This window comes from Sarcophilus harrisii, chromosome 1 (assembly GCF_902635505.1).
Source record: "Sarcophilus harrisii chromosome 1, mSarHar1.11, whole genome shotgun sequence".
NCBI classification, from domain to species: domain Eukaryota; kingdom Metazoa; phylum Chordata; class Mammalia; order Dasyuromorphia; family Dasyuridae; genus Sarcophilus; species Sarcophilus harrisii.
The window spans coordinates 710,970,714-710,984,828 of record NC_045426.1 but is presented as its reverse complement, the minus strand read 5'-3'; the positions used below and the strand labels follow the sequence as shown (position 1 = coordinate 710,984,828).

Below are 14,115 nucleotides of genomic sequence, written 5' to 3'. Positions count from 1 at the left end.
TCAGGAGATCCGGGGCCCAACCCGACCCCGGGCCCCTTGTCCCGGGGCAAGGTGGCTTTCCAGCCCTGCAGGCAGGACACCGGGAACGTGGAGAAGAAGAAAATGCCCAAGATGACGGGCTTTAAGGTGGCAATAAAAGAAAAAGCAAATCCACATTGTGGCCCCACAGTTCAAGGTTTCTTCCTTTCCTTCTCTCCTTCCTTCCCCTTCCTTCCCTCTCTCCTTCCTTCTCTCCTTCCTTCCTTCTCTCCTTCCTTCTCTCCTTCTCTCCCTTCCTTCTCTCCTTCCTTCCCTTCTTCCTTCCCTCTCTCCTTCCTTCTCTCCTTCCTTCCTTCTCTCCTTCCTTCTCTCCTTCCTCCTTCCTTCTCTCCTTCCTTCCCTTCTTCCTTCCCTCTCTCCTTCCTTCTCTCCTTCCTTCTCTCCTTCCTCCTTCCTTCCTTCTCTCCTTCCTCCTTCCTTCTCTCCTTCCTTCCTTCTTTCCTTCCTTCCTTCTCTCCTTCCTTCCCTCCTTCCCTCCTTCCTTCCTTCTCTCCTTCCCTCCTTCCTCCTTCCTTCCTTCTCTCCTTCCTTCCCTCCTTCCTCCTTCCTTCCTTCTCTCCTTCCTTCCCTCCTTCCTTCTCTCCTTCTTTCCCTCCTTCCTCCTTTCTTCTTTTTTCCTTCCTTCCTGGGGAGGGAATTGGGATTAAGTGACTTACCCAGGGTCACACAATCAGGAACCGTTAAGTGTCTAAGGTCAGATTTGAACTCAGGTCCTCCTGCTTTGGGGCTGGTGCTCTATCCACTGCACCCCCCAGCCGCCCCTAAGCTTACTTTCTGATAGGGCAAGATGGTCCACACCAGGGGGTGGTGTCCTGGGGGGATGTTTCAGTTTGCGTGGGACAGTGAACAGGCCGGGCCCAACTTAAACACCCACCGGCACAGGACCCGTTGATTTATGACTGGGGGCGGCAAACAAAGTTAGCGGGGCTGGCCGGGGGCCTTTGGTGGTTGGGCAAGTGGGCCCGCCCAGCACCATTCGTTACCAGTGAAGGGAGCTGGACCCAGAAGGAACCAGGGAGAACTCCAGCTTTTACACCTCCGAGGGTGTACAATGTGCAGCACAAGCGCTACCCATCAAAGCTTGAGCTATTGTTAATTGTCCAGATGGGATAAAGTGACAGACCAAATGTCAGCCATACAGATGAAACTTAACCGTGTATACCGTGTGTACTATTTTCCGGAGGTCTGGTTGTTAAACATTTACTAGCACACCCCTGCCTGCCCCCTGAGGTGGAAGTTTCTAAAGGAGTGGATTAAATTCCCCAAGGCCTAGGGGCAGGCAGGTTGTCTGGGTTCGCCTGCAGAAATGGTGGCCAAAGGAAGCTGGGATTGTCTACCCTCGGCCTGTGAAAAGCAACAGTATTTAGGGCTTTTGCAGTTGTCGGGCTCCCCCTGTATTTCAGCATCACAAACAGGTCTTTGAGCACAGTTTCTCGCTGTCCCTGAGGCGCCTTGGGACTTGATTTAGAACCCTGCATAGAGAGCTGTGCCAGGGCCGGTGGCTCAGACGTGGGCTGGGAATGGATAAAGCCGCCCCATTATGTCTGAGCCGCAGACTTTCTCTGGTTGCCCGGGGAGACCCTCTCCTTGAGGGCCATGAATCAGTCTTGGATTCAAACAGACCCTAAGCAGGGCAGGAGCTTCCCACCCGCCCATCTCCCCCTCAGGAGATCCCATGATTCCATGAGGCGATCGATGGGGCTCTGAGCCACAAGGTTTGCCATCGGTGAGGCCGGAATGCGTTCCTGACGAGGCAGCCCGTGGTAGCAAGGGAAAAGCTGCATGTGGGACCTGGGCTCAGACTCCACCACTGCTCCCTTTTAACTTGGGTGACTTTGGAAAATAAGAGCACACCCGCCGCTGTCTCCAGATGTGGAGGTGGCGGCGATTAGTATCTTAGCCCCCGAGTATGTTCTCAGGGCACCGGGCCACGGTGGGCAGCTCCTTGATTTGGGATACGGGGCTTGGCTCCGAAGCTCATGATCTTGGGCAAAGCCTAAGTTCTCTGCAAATGAGTTTCATTTGTAAAAGAAAAAGGTTGTTCCAGATGGTTTCCCATGTTCTATAGAGGGACAGGAAATCTCTGCCCCCGTTGGTGCCATCCACTCCTGCCCCCGGCTGGGACTCCGAGCATTGCACCCTCGTGGGGCATTCGTCTGACATGGCTACACGTATTTAGTTCTGTCGTGTTGTTTTCTGCCTGTTTCATGCTTGGGGAAGAAGTGAACATTAACGCTGCATTTAAAAAAATACAAAACAAAAATGGCAGAGGAGAACGCTGGGGGTGTTCACCCTGGAAACACTATGCCGGAGCTCCCAGAGGAGAGGAGGGACAAGGCCAGCCCTGGGCGGAATAACCACCATGTCCCTGAAGTTATTTTGGAGCCAGACAGTTTGCAAAACTTCCCCTAGGAGGGGCCCAGGGAGGAGGGGGGATCTAGGTCGTTGCTTTCATTTACAATCAGAGAAAAGGAGAAGTTTGTGGGATAGTAAGTGGGAGAGGGGCTTCCGGCTCCGATTTCTCTGACTGAGCCCTGGTTTTTCTCCACAAGTGACTTTTAAAGACCAAGCAGTTCCTAGCCCATGTTCCCCAGAAGAGAAAGCTGAGGTCAGAGTAGACCCAGGTTGGCCTCTTAATTTCATTAATCATTCATCAATATTAATTCAATCATTGTTAATCCCCTGACTTGCTTTGTCTAAGAGAAATCGATTGGGTGATTTTCCAGATTTTCCAGATTTTCCCCAAGCTTGGGGATAATGGAAAAGCAATGGGGGAAATCAGAGCACCTGGCTCCCAGTCGGCCCTCACGCTAATAACAAATGTCCTCCTCTCTGTGGGGCCTCAGTTTCCTTCTCTGTAAAATGGACAAATTGGATTAGCTGGACTGTGAGGTGGAGGGCCCCGAGGAGCCGGAGCCGGGGGCTGCCCTCCCCGCGGGGCTGCAAAGCTGAGGGGCCCTCCCGGCCCCGTCCTTGGGCGGCCAGCTTTAATGGGGAGCCAAGGACTGGCTGAGCCTGGTGCGCCTGCCATTGGCTGCCGGGGCCATTTATAAGGCAGCTGTGCAGTCAGGGAGCCCCCGGGCCAGGCAGGAAATCCCACCCATCGGCACGGAGGCCCAGGCTTTAAGGTGGAACGGACGGAGCCTCGGCCAAGCTCCCGGGTCCTTCCCCACGGGACGGGAGGAGCCTCCCTCAGCTTCCTAGTGGGGCAGGGAAGGGGACTGGGATTGAGTCCCACGGCCAGCTACTAGAGTGACCCCTTAGGATACAAATGTCAGGGCTGGGAGGGGCCTAGAACAGGGGGCATCAGGGCTGGGAGGGAGCTTAGAACAGGGGGTGTCTGGGCTGGGAAGGACTTTAGAGACGCCTCAAGATAATTCAGCATAATTTGCTCATTTCACAGAGGAGGAAACTGAAGCTCATGAGGAAAGAGGCTTTCTAATGCCTCCCCCCCCCCCCCAATAAACAGCAGGGTGAGGACTCGCACTCAGGCCTCAGGCTTTTCCACTGCAGCCGCGGGAATCTGAGCAGTTCCCACCCTGCCACAGCCCTAGGGAACCCTTGATTCCCCTCAATCCCGGGAAGCCAATTTGGTGTGATCACCCCCATTTAGCAGAGGAGGAGACTGAGGCTCCCGATCACACTGGACGCTGGCCAGCACTCGGTCTCGCTGGGAACTGCTATGTTCCCATGATGCTCCGGGCTCCACCCTGCCTGACAGAACAGGAGGAAGCTACCCCAGCTCCTGGGGCCTGGAATCCTCCCACACAAACTGGTCCAGATTCTGCCGGTCCGCGGCGGCCTGGGGGATGCGGGCACAGAGGGCCAGTGAGCCCACGGAGGCGGCCTCCAAAGTATCAGCCGGCTGATCTTGGGCAAATGACTTCCCGTGGCCGCGCCTCAGTTTTCTCCTCTGTAAAATGGGATGACCGGCACAGGGCTGTGGTGAGGGAGGCGCGGCCGAGCTGCGGCCCCGATGCAGCCGTTTGTGTCCCCATGGGAGGGGCGGGTGCCAGGCGTGGGTCCCAGCTGTCGGGGCCTCCCCGGCGAGGACTCCATCCCCCGAAAGCCCTTTGGGGACCGGCGGCAGCGACGGCGCTCGGGCGGCTTGGGCCGGACCCACCTTCCCCCCGACGCTTGGGACCCTGGATCGAGGCCCTCGGAGGGCCCGTGGGAAGCGGAGGGATTCGGCCCCTTCTCTTCCCCCCCCCCCCCCCCCCCCTTCAGTCTCTTGGGCGTCCTCGGCACCTCTGCTCCTGGGAGAGGAGGCTGGAGGCCCAGGTTCAAGTCCTGACCCTGCCTAGACCTGGAGCTGGATGGATCCAGCTCCGGCCGGCGGGGGCGGCCCTGACTGAGACTCAGTTTCCTCAACTGGGAGACAGGGCTCGAAGGAGGGGCTCTGGGCCAGCCCCCCACCAAGGCCAAACCAACTCACTACACGCCCCCCCCCCCGACACACACATGCAACCCCCCCCAACCCGCCCCCAAACCTTCTGGACCCAGGCTCACTCCCTTCCCCTCCCCCACACGGCCCAGGCCCCTCGGGTCCTTCCGCCAATGTGGCCATTGTCTCTCTGAGCCCCAACATGGCTCCCCTGCCCACTGCTGCCCCTCCTCAGGGAGGCTGACAACGCCCCGGATTTACAAGGTCCGGCCCTCACCTGGTGCTAAGCAGGGCGGGTGCCCGGCTCCTTCTTAAGTGGGGGAGAAACTGAGGCTGCTCATGGTCACAGACCCCAGTGAGATGGTTACATGCAAAGGTGTGAGGGGTCCGGTACATAGTAGGGGCTTAATAAATGCTCATGGGGTGAATGTCAGCATGGAGACTGCCTGGGGTGGAGACTCTGATGCCCCCCCCCAAACATCGACTTCTCCCTCCCAGCCCCATTGCCCCGACCCAGTGTCCCCCATCCCCACCTCCCAAAGACTAACTTTGCACCTTTCCACAGTGACACTGGAAAGAGCCCTGAGTTCCAGTCTGGGCAAAAGGACTGATGGAGGCCCCGAGCGCCTCTGTCTGCTTCTGTGCCCGAGCTCTCTGTGGGCAGCTGTGCCAAGATCCCCCAGAGGAGAAAGCTTGGAGCGATGCTGGTCAGAGGGGCCGCTTCGGGCCTGCTGCCGGAAAGGGCCCCTGATTGGGGCGGTCCCCAAGGCTGCGCCCAGCCCCCTGGTGCCCCACTCGCTGGGCCCCGGGAACTGAGCCCTTGGGATTCTGTGACTGGCCAGTTATAGCTGAGGGCCTCCCGGAACCGGCCCATTCTAAGCTCCACGGCCCCAACAAGGCGTTCATTCCCCAAGGTTCTGCTGTGGAAATCTCAGCTAGGATTGGCCCCGGGCACACTGAGGGCCCGCCCTGGTTTGTCAGCCAGTTTGCAGTGCACAGGCCGCCCCCTTCCCTCCTCACCCCCCCCCCCCCAGCTGCCCACTAGAGAGTAGGTTTTCCCTCCTCTGGGGGTTATGAGGCAGCCGAGGGCATGGGGAGGGGGAGAGCCTCCCATGGGTGCATGGGAGCTGCCAACGCCCACCACCAAGATCCAGTCTCCAAGGGCCCAACATTAGTCCCGAGGAGGGGGGGAAGTGGCCGAGGAGGCCCGTGGCAGGATCCTAGAGCTGGGCCCACACAGCCCGGCCCGGATTCCAGGATGCCGGGCGGCTCCTCAGAAAATGGGGGTGTTTTCTCTCTCCTCACTGGTTACTGCCAGGAACACGACCTGGGGGGCACTGGCTGCAGAACGGCCATGAGCCGGTTCTTTCCAACCCCCGAGCGAGGGAGACAACCCTATCTTAAGCCCAGTTTGCAAGAGAAAAGCTACGGATCTTGTGGAACAGAACAGTGCCCCATGCTCCATCACAGAAGCTGCCCGAGCTAATGGAAAACTGGTCCCTGGTGCCAGCTAGTCCAGTCCTTAAGGGCAGAGGGGCCATCTCGTCCCCAGCGTTCTGCACACCCCGGGCATCTAACCAGTGTGTGACAAACCCTGGAGGGCCACAGATGGGGGCACCCTCTTCCACTTGCCCACCCTGGTTCCAGGAAAGCACCATTAATCTGGGGCCCACCCCCAACTTTGGAACTCCAGAGCCAGAGCCCACAGCCCAGCCTCCCTACAGCACAAAGGGCTGGCTTCCCGATGAATATTCAAGCATCTTCCTGGAAAGACTCACAGCAGCTTTTTCAAAATGCCTTAAACTCTAATCGATTCCTTCTTTTAGTCCTCAAGCTTCCAGGTTTTTGTCCCTTCTCTTTCCTCCCTCTTGCTGCCGGGACTGCCCCAGAACTACAAAAGTGGGGGGCGGGGAGGACGCCAGCTCCTGGGCCTCAGGTGCTTTCTCAGGCTTTCTGTGGTGATTAAATGGCAACCGATTCCTCAAACCCGGTCCTCTCGGTCCCAGTAAGCACTGGTACACACTGGAGCTGAGAGAACCAAGGAGAGGCGACTCAGGAGGCTTCTGCGGATCAGAACCGCCTGACTAAAGGAAATTCAGAGGCCGGGCCTTTGGGTCAGTTTGGTGTCTGGGCCCCGGTAGGAATTCTAAGACCACAACTCCTGCCGCTTCGAGAAACTACCTGTGCGATCCTGCCCAAGTTACAACATCCCTGAGCCTCGGTTTCTTTTAAAATGATCCCCGTAGCTTGTAAATATTGTAGCTGGCAAATTTAAGCTAAAGTTCTGGCCTTGCCTCCCCGGTTCCAAACTGGGGACTCCGCCGGATTTCTCCTGGGCTCTTGGCCGGCGCCCACGTTTAGAAGCCTTCCCAAAGGCCCCCTAACGCCCCCACACTTTTCCGAAGCCCCCAGCCAGCTCTCCGTTTCGACAAGAGGAAGCAGACACTCCGGGGAGATACATTTAAGTGGCACTTTATTGGAACACAAAACAATTACAGAGTGAGACAAGATCTCTTTTTGGAAGGGGGAGAGTGCCTGGTATGCTTATACCCCACACCCCTCCCTAGCTTCTCGTTTCAAGGGGAAAGCATCTCGGGGACATACATCCCCTTTTACACACATTAACTTCAACGAAAGCATTTAAAAACAGCCTCCCGTTCCCCAAGAACCATCACTCTGGTGGGGACAGCACAGGAGGAAATCAAAGCCAACAGAACATTTCATGGAGTACAGTTTCGTGTTTCCAACGCACGGACGCCAGAGAACCCGAGGGAACACTCGATCTCGCGATCGCCTAAGCCCCTGTGCCGCTCCCCCTCCCCGTCGGATTTCCCAAGGGGTCTCTGACAACCTCCTCCTTCCCGGACGGGCCGAGCCCAGTCCGAGTCACAATGCTCTACGAGACCCGACGGTGACGAGAACAAAAGTTTAGCAGTTGGAGAAGGAAACTTTCGGTGAGTCGGTCTGCATGGACTCTTTCAAACAATCCCCCTCTTCCTTTGGAAGGGCACTCCACTGAGAAGGGACAGGGGGCTGGAAATTTTAAATGGACAAACACAGACCCAAACAGGGCGAACACCAAGTCAGAACGGTAACATCTATAGCTGGGACAGAATGAACACGGTGACCTCGTGGAGGATGCTAAGGAAGGACTCTCAGCAGCTGAGACGACATGCTTTCTTGGTTTGAAATAAAGCACCTTTGGTGGGTGGTGAGGAAAATAATTGAAGGAACCGGCCAAGATTAAAAATCCAACTGAAGCGAGTCCTTTGACCTAGTACTACTGAGAAACGCTATAGGCTAATATGCTTTTCAACCGCTTATGTTGCTTTCCAAAGCTCACAGTGAATAGTGGAGATAAAATGCCAGCCTGGGTGGCTCTCGGTTCTCACCGGTCACACAGCTAGTCAACATTTCTCAAGCTTATGGCAGAATAAAACCTTTAAAAAAAACTAAGCCTTCAGCCTTGAAATCGGAAAACCGTCCTCCCTAGGAGAGGCCTTTCATTTTAAGAGGCTGAAGGCTCTCGGCTTAAAACTGAACAGACTACAGCAAAATGAGACAGGACCCGGCCCAGGTCATGGCCATTGGTGACATCCCCGAGGGCACGTGGGCGGTGAGGTGTTCTTCGCTTCTGGGGGCGCGGGGGAATGACGGGCCGCGCCTCCTTGGGGGAAGGCCGCTCACCAGACCCGACATGCGCCCAACTCAGAGGAGCGGACCCCGACCCGGACCCCCGGTTACTGCTCTGCCATCCTTCCTCCCACCGGAGGCGCACGGCTCCCGGGTGTCACCACCGGAGCCCCCGTGCCGCCTCGACTCATGCGCTGACCCGCCCCACGAGGAGTGTTCCATGGCCCAAGGACGAGAAGGTCCCCGGAGCAGGGAGGACGCCCGTGGGGGAAGGGCCTCGTGCCAGAGGAGTGAAACACAAAGGGCGGTTTAGAGAGCCGGGACCAAGAGCGGGACCCCAGCCTGGCCCCGTGCCCACCGGGGGCAACCAAGGCCGTGAACCGCCAATCAAGGCCGCACAAGAGCCGTCTCCACCTATCTCGCCTCGACTCCCAGGCTGGCCAAGGCCACGACACTAAGGTATCCAGAGAGCACAGCGTCTTACCCGGGGCTTCCCGGGCCCAAGGGCCCCCGGGAAGACTCCACGACTCAAGCTATGCCAACTGTGCCCCCGACAGAATGCTGCAACTGGGCTGGGTTAGCTGGTACATCACCAATGAAGCATCTAGCTTGGGGGGAAGGGGGCGTTCCCAATCAAAGCCTGTCCACGACACCGTCAAACTCACTGACGCACCCCCAAAAGCCCCTAAGTCACCAACACAAAGACAAAGGCACCCGACAACAACCAATGCCGGGGGTTACAGCCATCAGTGTGTTTAAGTAAACATATAAAACTCAGTCCTGTCCTTGGATGCAGCTTTCAAATGTTTTATTCACTCTTTTGGATGTACTATAAATAAGTGTTTCCACTATGGAAAAGAATGTTATGAGCGCAGTACATGTGACTGGGAATGGGTTTGCTGAAGACATCTTCGAAAGGGTAAAAGCTTAGAAAACAACCTGGAGGCTGGAATTCAGTTCTTGATATAAAGTCCCTTGTAAAAAAAAAAAAACAAAAAAAACAAAAACGAAACAAAAAATAAGAAAATAAAAGGAAAGAAGGCGAGGCCCGCGAGATGATTTATTGCAGTAACACGTCCTGGTCCTTGGTCTCCTTCGCAGGCGCCTCGGAGCTCTCGGGCTCTGGGCCGCCTTCTTTCTCCTCCTTCTCCTTCTCCTCCTCTTTCTCCTCCTTCACCGACAGCTCCGAGAACTTCTCCACCACTTTTTCGGTTCTGCTTTCCTTGCCTACTCCTGCTAAAACATCAACCGGGAGTCAGCAGCAGCCCCTACGGCACCGGCATGGCCAGGACTGGTGGGCCCGAGGTCTACAGGCTCCCCCCTCCAAGAGCAGTGTGGCTGGGCCTCTCGGGGGGCCTCTCCTCGCCCTGGATCCCCAGACTCGCCAGCCGGTCTAACTGGAGAGGAGAGGCCGCCTCGACTTTAACCCCTCCCCGGTCCCCCCAGAGCCGTACACGAGCTGGCCCTGAGGTTCCTTGAAGCCCAGCAGAGAAGCTGGATCCTCCAAGCTAATAATCTAAGTCATTCTCCAAAGAGGCAACTTTGTCATTTAAAATGCTAGATTTGGAGGCAAAAGTCAAGCTGTTTAGTCAACTTGTATAGCTTCCCACCCATTTTCTTTTAAAACCCTTCTTCCCTCCAGCGGGAAGTAAGCATTACTAAGTCACCCATGATTTCAATGCACTATACACGAAGGCAGATAAACTGGAGTCTCCAAAGAAACAGCCTGCTCAGCCCTAGAATCACTGCCAGCCCATTCAATCCCATAATTACAGCTTCTTTGATTGAGCTACACAGGAAAAGAGAAAGAGGACGCAAGCCTCTTAATTACGCAGCCACGACGAGGCTCCAGAACCTGCCGGGAGACTCTTCAAGTCTCGGCGGGGCTCCGGGATGTCTCCCAGGCAGTTGCAACGGCCCTTCACCAGAGCAAGGTGTTTGCAACCCCGGGGGTCACTTCTCTAGCAGACCGGAAAAGCAGCAAGACTGAGGAAGGCAGTCATGTACAGAGTGAGTCTGCGGGGGACGGCGCCACTCGGCCCGGGGACACCACTTACCTTTCTTTTCTTTTTCTTCTAATTCACTCCTGCATTCTTCAAATTTTGCCTTAAACTTCTGGGCATCTATTACGAGAGGAAAAGAGAGTTCATTCCTCCAGTCCTCCCTCCTTCTGCCCACTGCAATGGGAGACCCTACAAAGCGCCCGCGGCCCAGGGGCAAAGCTTTCGCTCACCTCTCGCCACTAACGTTGGCAATCGCACCCAATCCCAAGAGGGAGAGATTCCCGTTTTATGGGTGAGGAAAACGAAGATCTCCCCTCCAGGGACTTGCCTGCCTAAATCTTGAGGACACCCCAACACCAAGACCTAAGTAAGCATTTCGACTGTCCCTGCTCTGGGACGGGCACTGGGCTCACAGCCACCCTTCGGGGGAGGGAGGTGCTGCCCTCATGCCCACTTCAGCTCAGCATGCCACCCGGCCCCTAAGGTGCGCTCCGCCTGCACTCCTCCCCCACTGCTGACCTCGGCCACCAAACCCTGACCTGGCAAGGCTGCTGAGACAGGAATAAGGAAGCCGAACCCCAGGCTGTTTGGGCCCCAGGCTCTCAGCCCCTGAAAGGCCTGCTCCTCAGCCCAAGTCAGTGCCCAGCCTCTCTCTTCCTTCAGCTGAATCTTCCCTATTCAGTGACCGACAGCAGGGTGGACCCACAGCCTCTGATCAGGACTGAGCAGGGCTCTGCTCCTCAGGAACAGAAAAGAGTGTTCCCTGGATTGGGAGCTCGAGGAACTGGGTTCTAATTCTACTTATGACCCCCATTTCCTGTCCTTGACTCCCCACTAGCTTAGATGAGGCCTTGGGTCCCATGGCTACCAACTGACCGCCACCTCTGCCACCCGGGCCCCTCACTCACTTTCTGCATTTAGGAATCGAATCGCCAGCAGTTCGGGCTTGGGGCTTTCATCAGCAAAGTCGGCGTGTGTGTTCCAGACCCAGGCCCTGTCGCTGCCCGCGTTGGGCTTCAGCTCCATCAGTGGTGTTACTGGTGGAAGGGAAGGGGGAGAAGACAGCTCAGCCCTGAGAGCCCAACTCCCCGAAAAGGGGGATGCTATACCCCCACCCCCACTTCTCTCCTAGCTCCCGCTTCCACCTGCCACCTCAGGTGCACTGAAAAAAGGCTTGGCGGAAACATATGCCTGGTTACATGGGGGGGGAGAAGCAGGGGGGATTCCCGGGGCCCAGCCCTGAGACTATGGGCCACGGTCTGAAGCAGGGACCGCTGCCTCTGGGTCTTGCTTCCCAGCAGAGCATCCCGTGAGCAAGAAAATGTTTTGGGGACAGGGACTAAAACTGATCAAGAAAGTGCTGACGCACCTGCTCCCACAGCACGCCCAGGCGCCACCCATGTGACTTTACAGGCAAAAAAAAGAGAAAGAAACCAGCAGGTAACAGGACAGAGCAAGGGCTGTGCCCTAAGCCCTCTCTCAGAGCTCGCTGTCAGATTCCCCCCCCCCACCAGGTGTCAATCACTCAAAAATGGAAGCGACACCCCCAAGCGGCCCTTCCTTGGAAGTGCACTCCCAGCAGCATCTCTCCCGCTGCTCTGGGGCCGGGGCATCACACCAAACCACCTGGGGGGTGTCGAGGGACCGAGCCCACTGACAACGGGAAGAAATCGGTTGTCCCTGCTCAGCAGGTTGGGCTTTTTAACGTCCTCGCTTTAAAGACAAATCCCAAACCTCTCCACTTAAAGAGAAGGGGATCGAGGTGGGGTGGCTCGTCTGGGTGCCCAAAGATGGGCCTCCAGCAGGACAAGGACCAAAAGCCATCAAATGGGGCCCCATTGGGGTCCTGTCGCGGCGACCTCTCACAGGATCAGCCTCACCCCCGCCTCCAGGGGGGCCATCTGCCACCAGGCCCCAATGTTCTCCAAGCCCCCCCCCCCCCCCCCCGGCGTCTCACTACCTCTGCATGGTGCTTACTGGGCAAAGCCTCACATGACCTGCTCAGAAAAAACACCGGCTCCTCTTTTTTAAGTGAAGCACAGAAGCCTCAGCCTTGATTCTGTCTCTAAAGGTCCCATGTTAACCTCGGCCTGGGGCCGTGTCCCAGCACAACAAAACGGGGGCACGTACTATAGTGATTTGCACAGATCTTCAGTGTCTTGTCCCTTCTCATGAGCAGGCGGATGGTCCCCTTCTCCTTGTGTTTCAGCAGCTTCACGTCGCCCGTCCCTCGCTCTTTCCACTCGGGAAGGTCGTTCTCGGATGCAAACCGGAACAGCTTGGCCCTCCTGTGGAGAGACGTGCAGAGTCACGCCACCATCTGGTACTACACACGATACAATTTAAATTCTGAGGCTTCTCTGGCTCCCACGCCTCGTGTCTGAGGGGGTTAAAGCCGGTTTGTTTGCTTGTCTCAATAGACAAACGGCCCGGCTGATACAGGAGACATGGGCCACGTTGGCCAAATAACAATTGAGCACCATCATGCTCATTTCACAGATGAGACAACTGAGGCACCATCTGGACAGCCACCCAGACCTAACCTAGCCAAGTAGTCAGGACCCCCGAGATTCAGGACTAGAATACTGACTGACCACCCTCCCCAGCGGGTGTGTGTGTGTGTGTGTGTGCTGCTAAAATGCTACCAAACGGTTACAGAATGCTTCAGAGCCAGAGGTGACCCCTTTCAGTGGAGGAGGGTTCATGGGGAAGCCCTCTGAGGAACTGGCTCCTTGGCCCACAGACAAGAGCAGGGCAGGCAAGGAAAGGAGGCTGCATCCCACTTTTAAGGACACTGTGTTTCTCCCTGAAACAGGGCCTATGGGACTATGTCATGCTCTGGGTCATCCCATCCTGGAATCACAGACCCATCATTTGAGGATCCAAGTTTCCAGGACATCTCAAAGGCAAGGGAGAGACGGGGGAGGGGCAGAAATCTGCTCAAAGGGCGGGGACAAGAGAAGAGTACAGGAGGAACGAATCAAGTAGGCACCTACTGTGTGCCGGGCCTGGGGGGATGGATGCAAGGCCAGAGCCCTCCCAAGGAGCTTGCATCCTTCCTGGGAGTCCACACACACACAAAGCGATTGGCAACCAGCTTTGGGGGTAACCTACTGGTGCTGGGGGGGAGGGCAGTGACTGAGGCACAGCAGGAGGGAGGCCAGGGCCAGAGCACCCGGGACCCGGAGGGGAGTCAGCGCTGAAAAGGGAGACTGGGCCAAGGCCGGGGAGCCAACCCATGCTACAGGAAGAGTCCTCTCAAGGGAAAAGACTTAAGGCAGAGGCCAAACTGCAGAAGGTAACAAGGGCCAGTCGGGGGAGACCAGATACCAAACACAAGCTGATGTGGAGGCAGAAACGACACGTGGGTGCTGCCCACACAGCCCAGGCGGGCGGCTGCGGGGGAGGCCAGGTGCTGGACTCTGATCGCCTCAATCAGCAGCTAGAGCTGTAGGGCTGGCACTCTTGCCAGGGGACCCTGTGTGGGCTGAGGAGAGGACACGCCCGTCATGCGAGCCAGAGGAATCAGAGCTGCACCCCATAGTGCCAGTGGGGAAGGGCCTGAACCCCACCAGCTTGAGGCTCCCCCAACCCCAGGAGCTCTCCATTTGGCCTTTTCCAATTCCTGTCCAACTTCCATCTCCTCTTTCCCCTCCTCGTTCCGAGTTATCTAAAGTTCTTTCAGCCTTTCTAGCTATCACATACTGTACTCAACTCCCGTGCAATCTCCCAGTGTCCTCAGGGCCTCCATCCAAGAGTGACTCCCATCCCACCCCCGGCTTTCAGCGATTGCTCCCTCTGAAGTCACTTTTTGATTTGGGCTCAGATTATCAGAAGGCTCATGTGAGAAAACATTCCAAAGAACATCAAATCACAACCATCCTTTGTCCCTGAAAAACAATCTAAATCACAATCGATCAGAAAAATGTAAATTAAGACCATCAGAGACCCCTCAGACTGACTAAGATGGAAAAAAAGGATAACGATGAACATTGGGAGAGAACGGGGAAAGCTGGGACACCCATATGCATTGTTGGTAGTAGCGAACTGATCCAA

The 14,115-nt window shown here is 56.5% G+C and overlaps 1 protein-coding gene and 1 non-coding gene across 2 annotated transcripts; both read right to left on the bottom strand.

Annotated features, from left to right (window-relative positions):
• Positions 1–6,879: 6,879 nt before the first annotated feature.
• RANBP1 (RAN binding protein 1) lies at positions 6,880–12,367 on the bottom strand (the record flags this gene model as incomplete). Its single annotated transcript, XM_023497192.2, has 4 exons — positions 6,880–9,289; positions 10,114–10,179; positions 10,968–11,096; positions 12,190–12,367. Coding segments are annotated over 4 exons (546 nt in total), but the record flags the coding sequence as incomplete, so codon positions are not given.
• LOC111719294 lies at positions 9,946–10,076 on the bottom strand. Its single transcript, XR_002769486.1, has one exon. It is a non-coding gene; the product is annotated as a small nucleolar RNA SNORA77 (small nucleolar RNA).
• Positions 12,368–14,115: the final 1,748 nt, after the last annotated feature.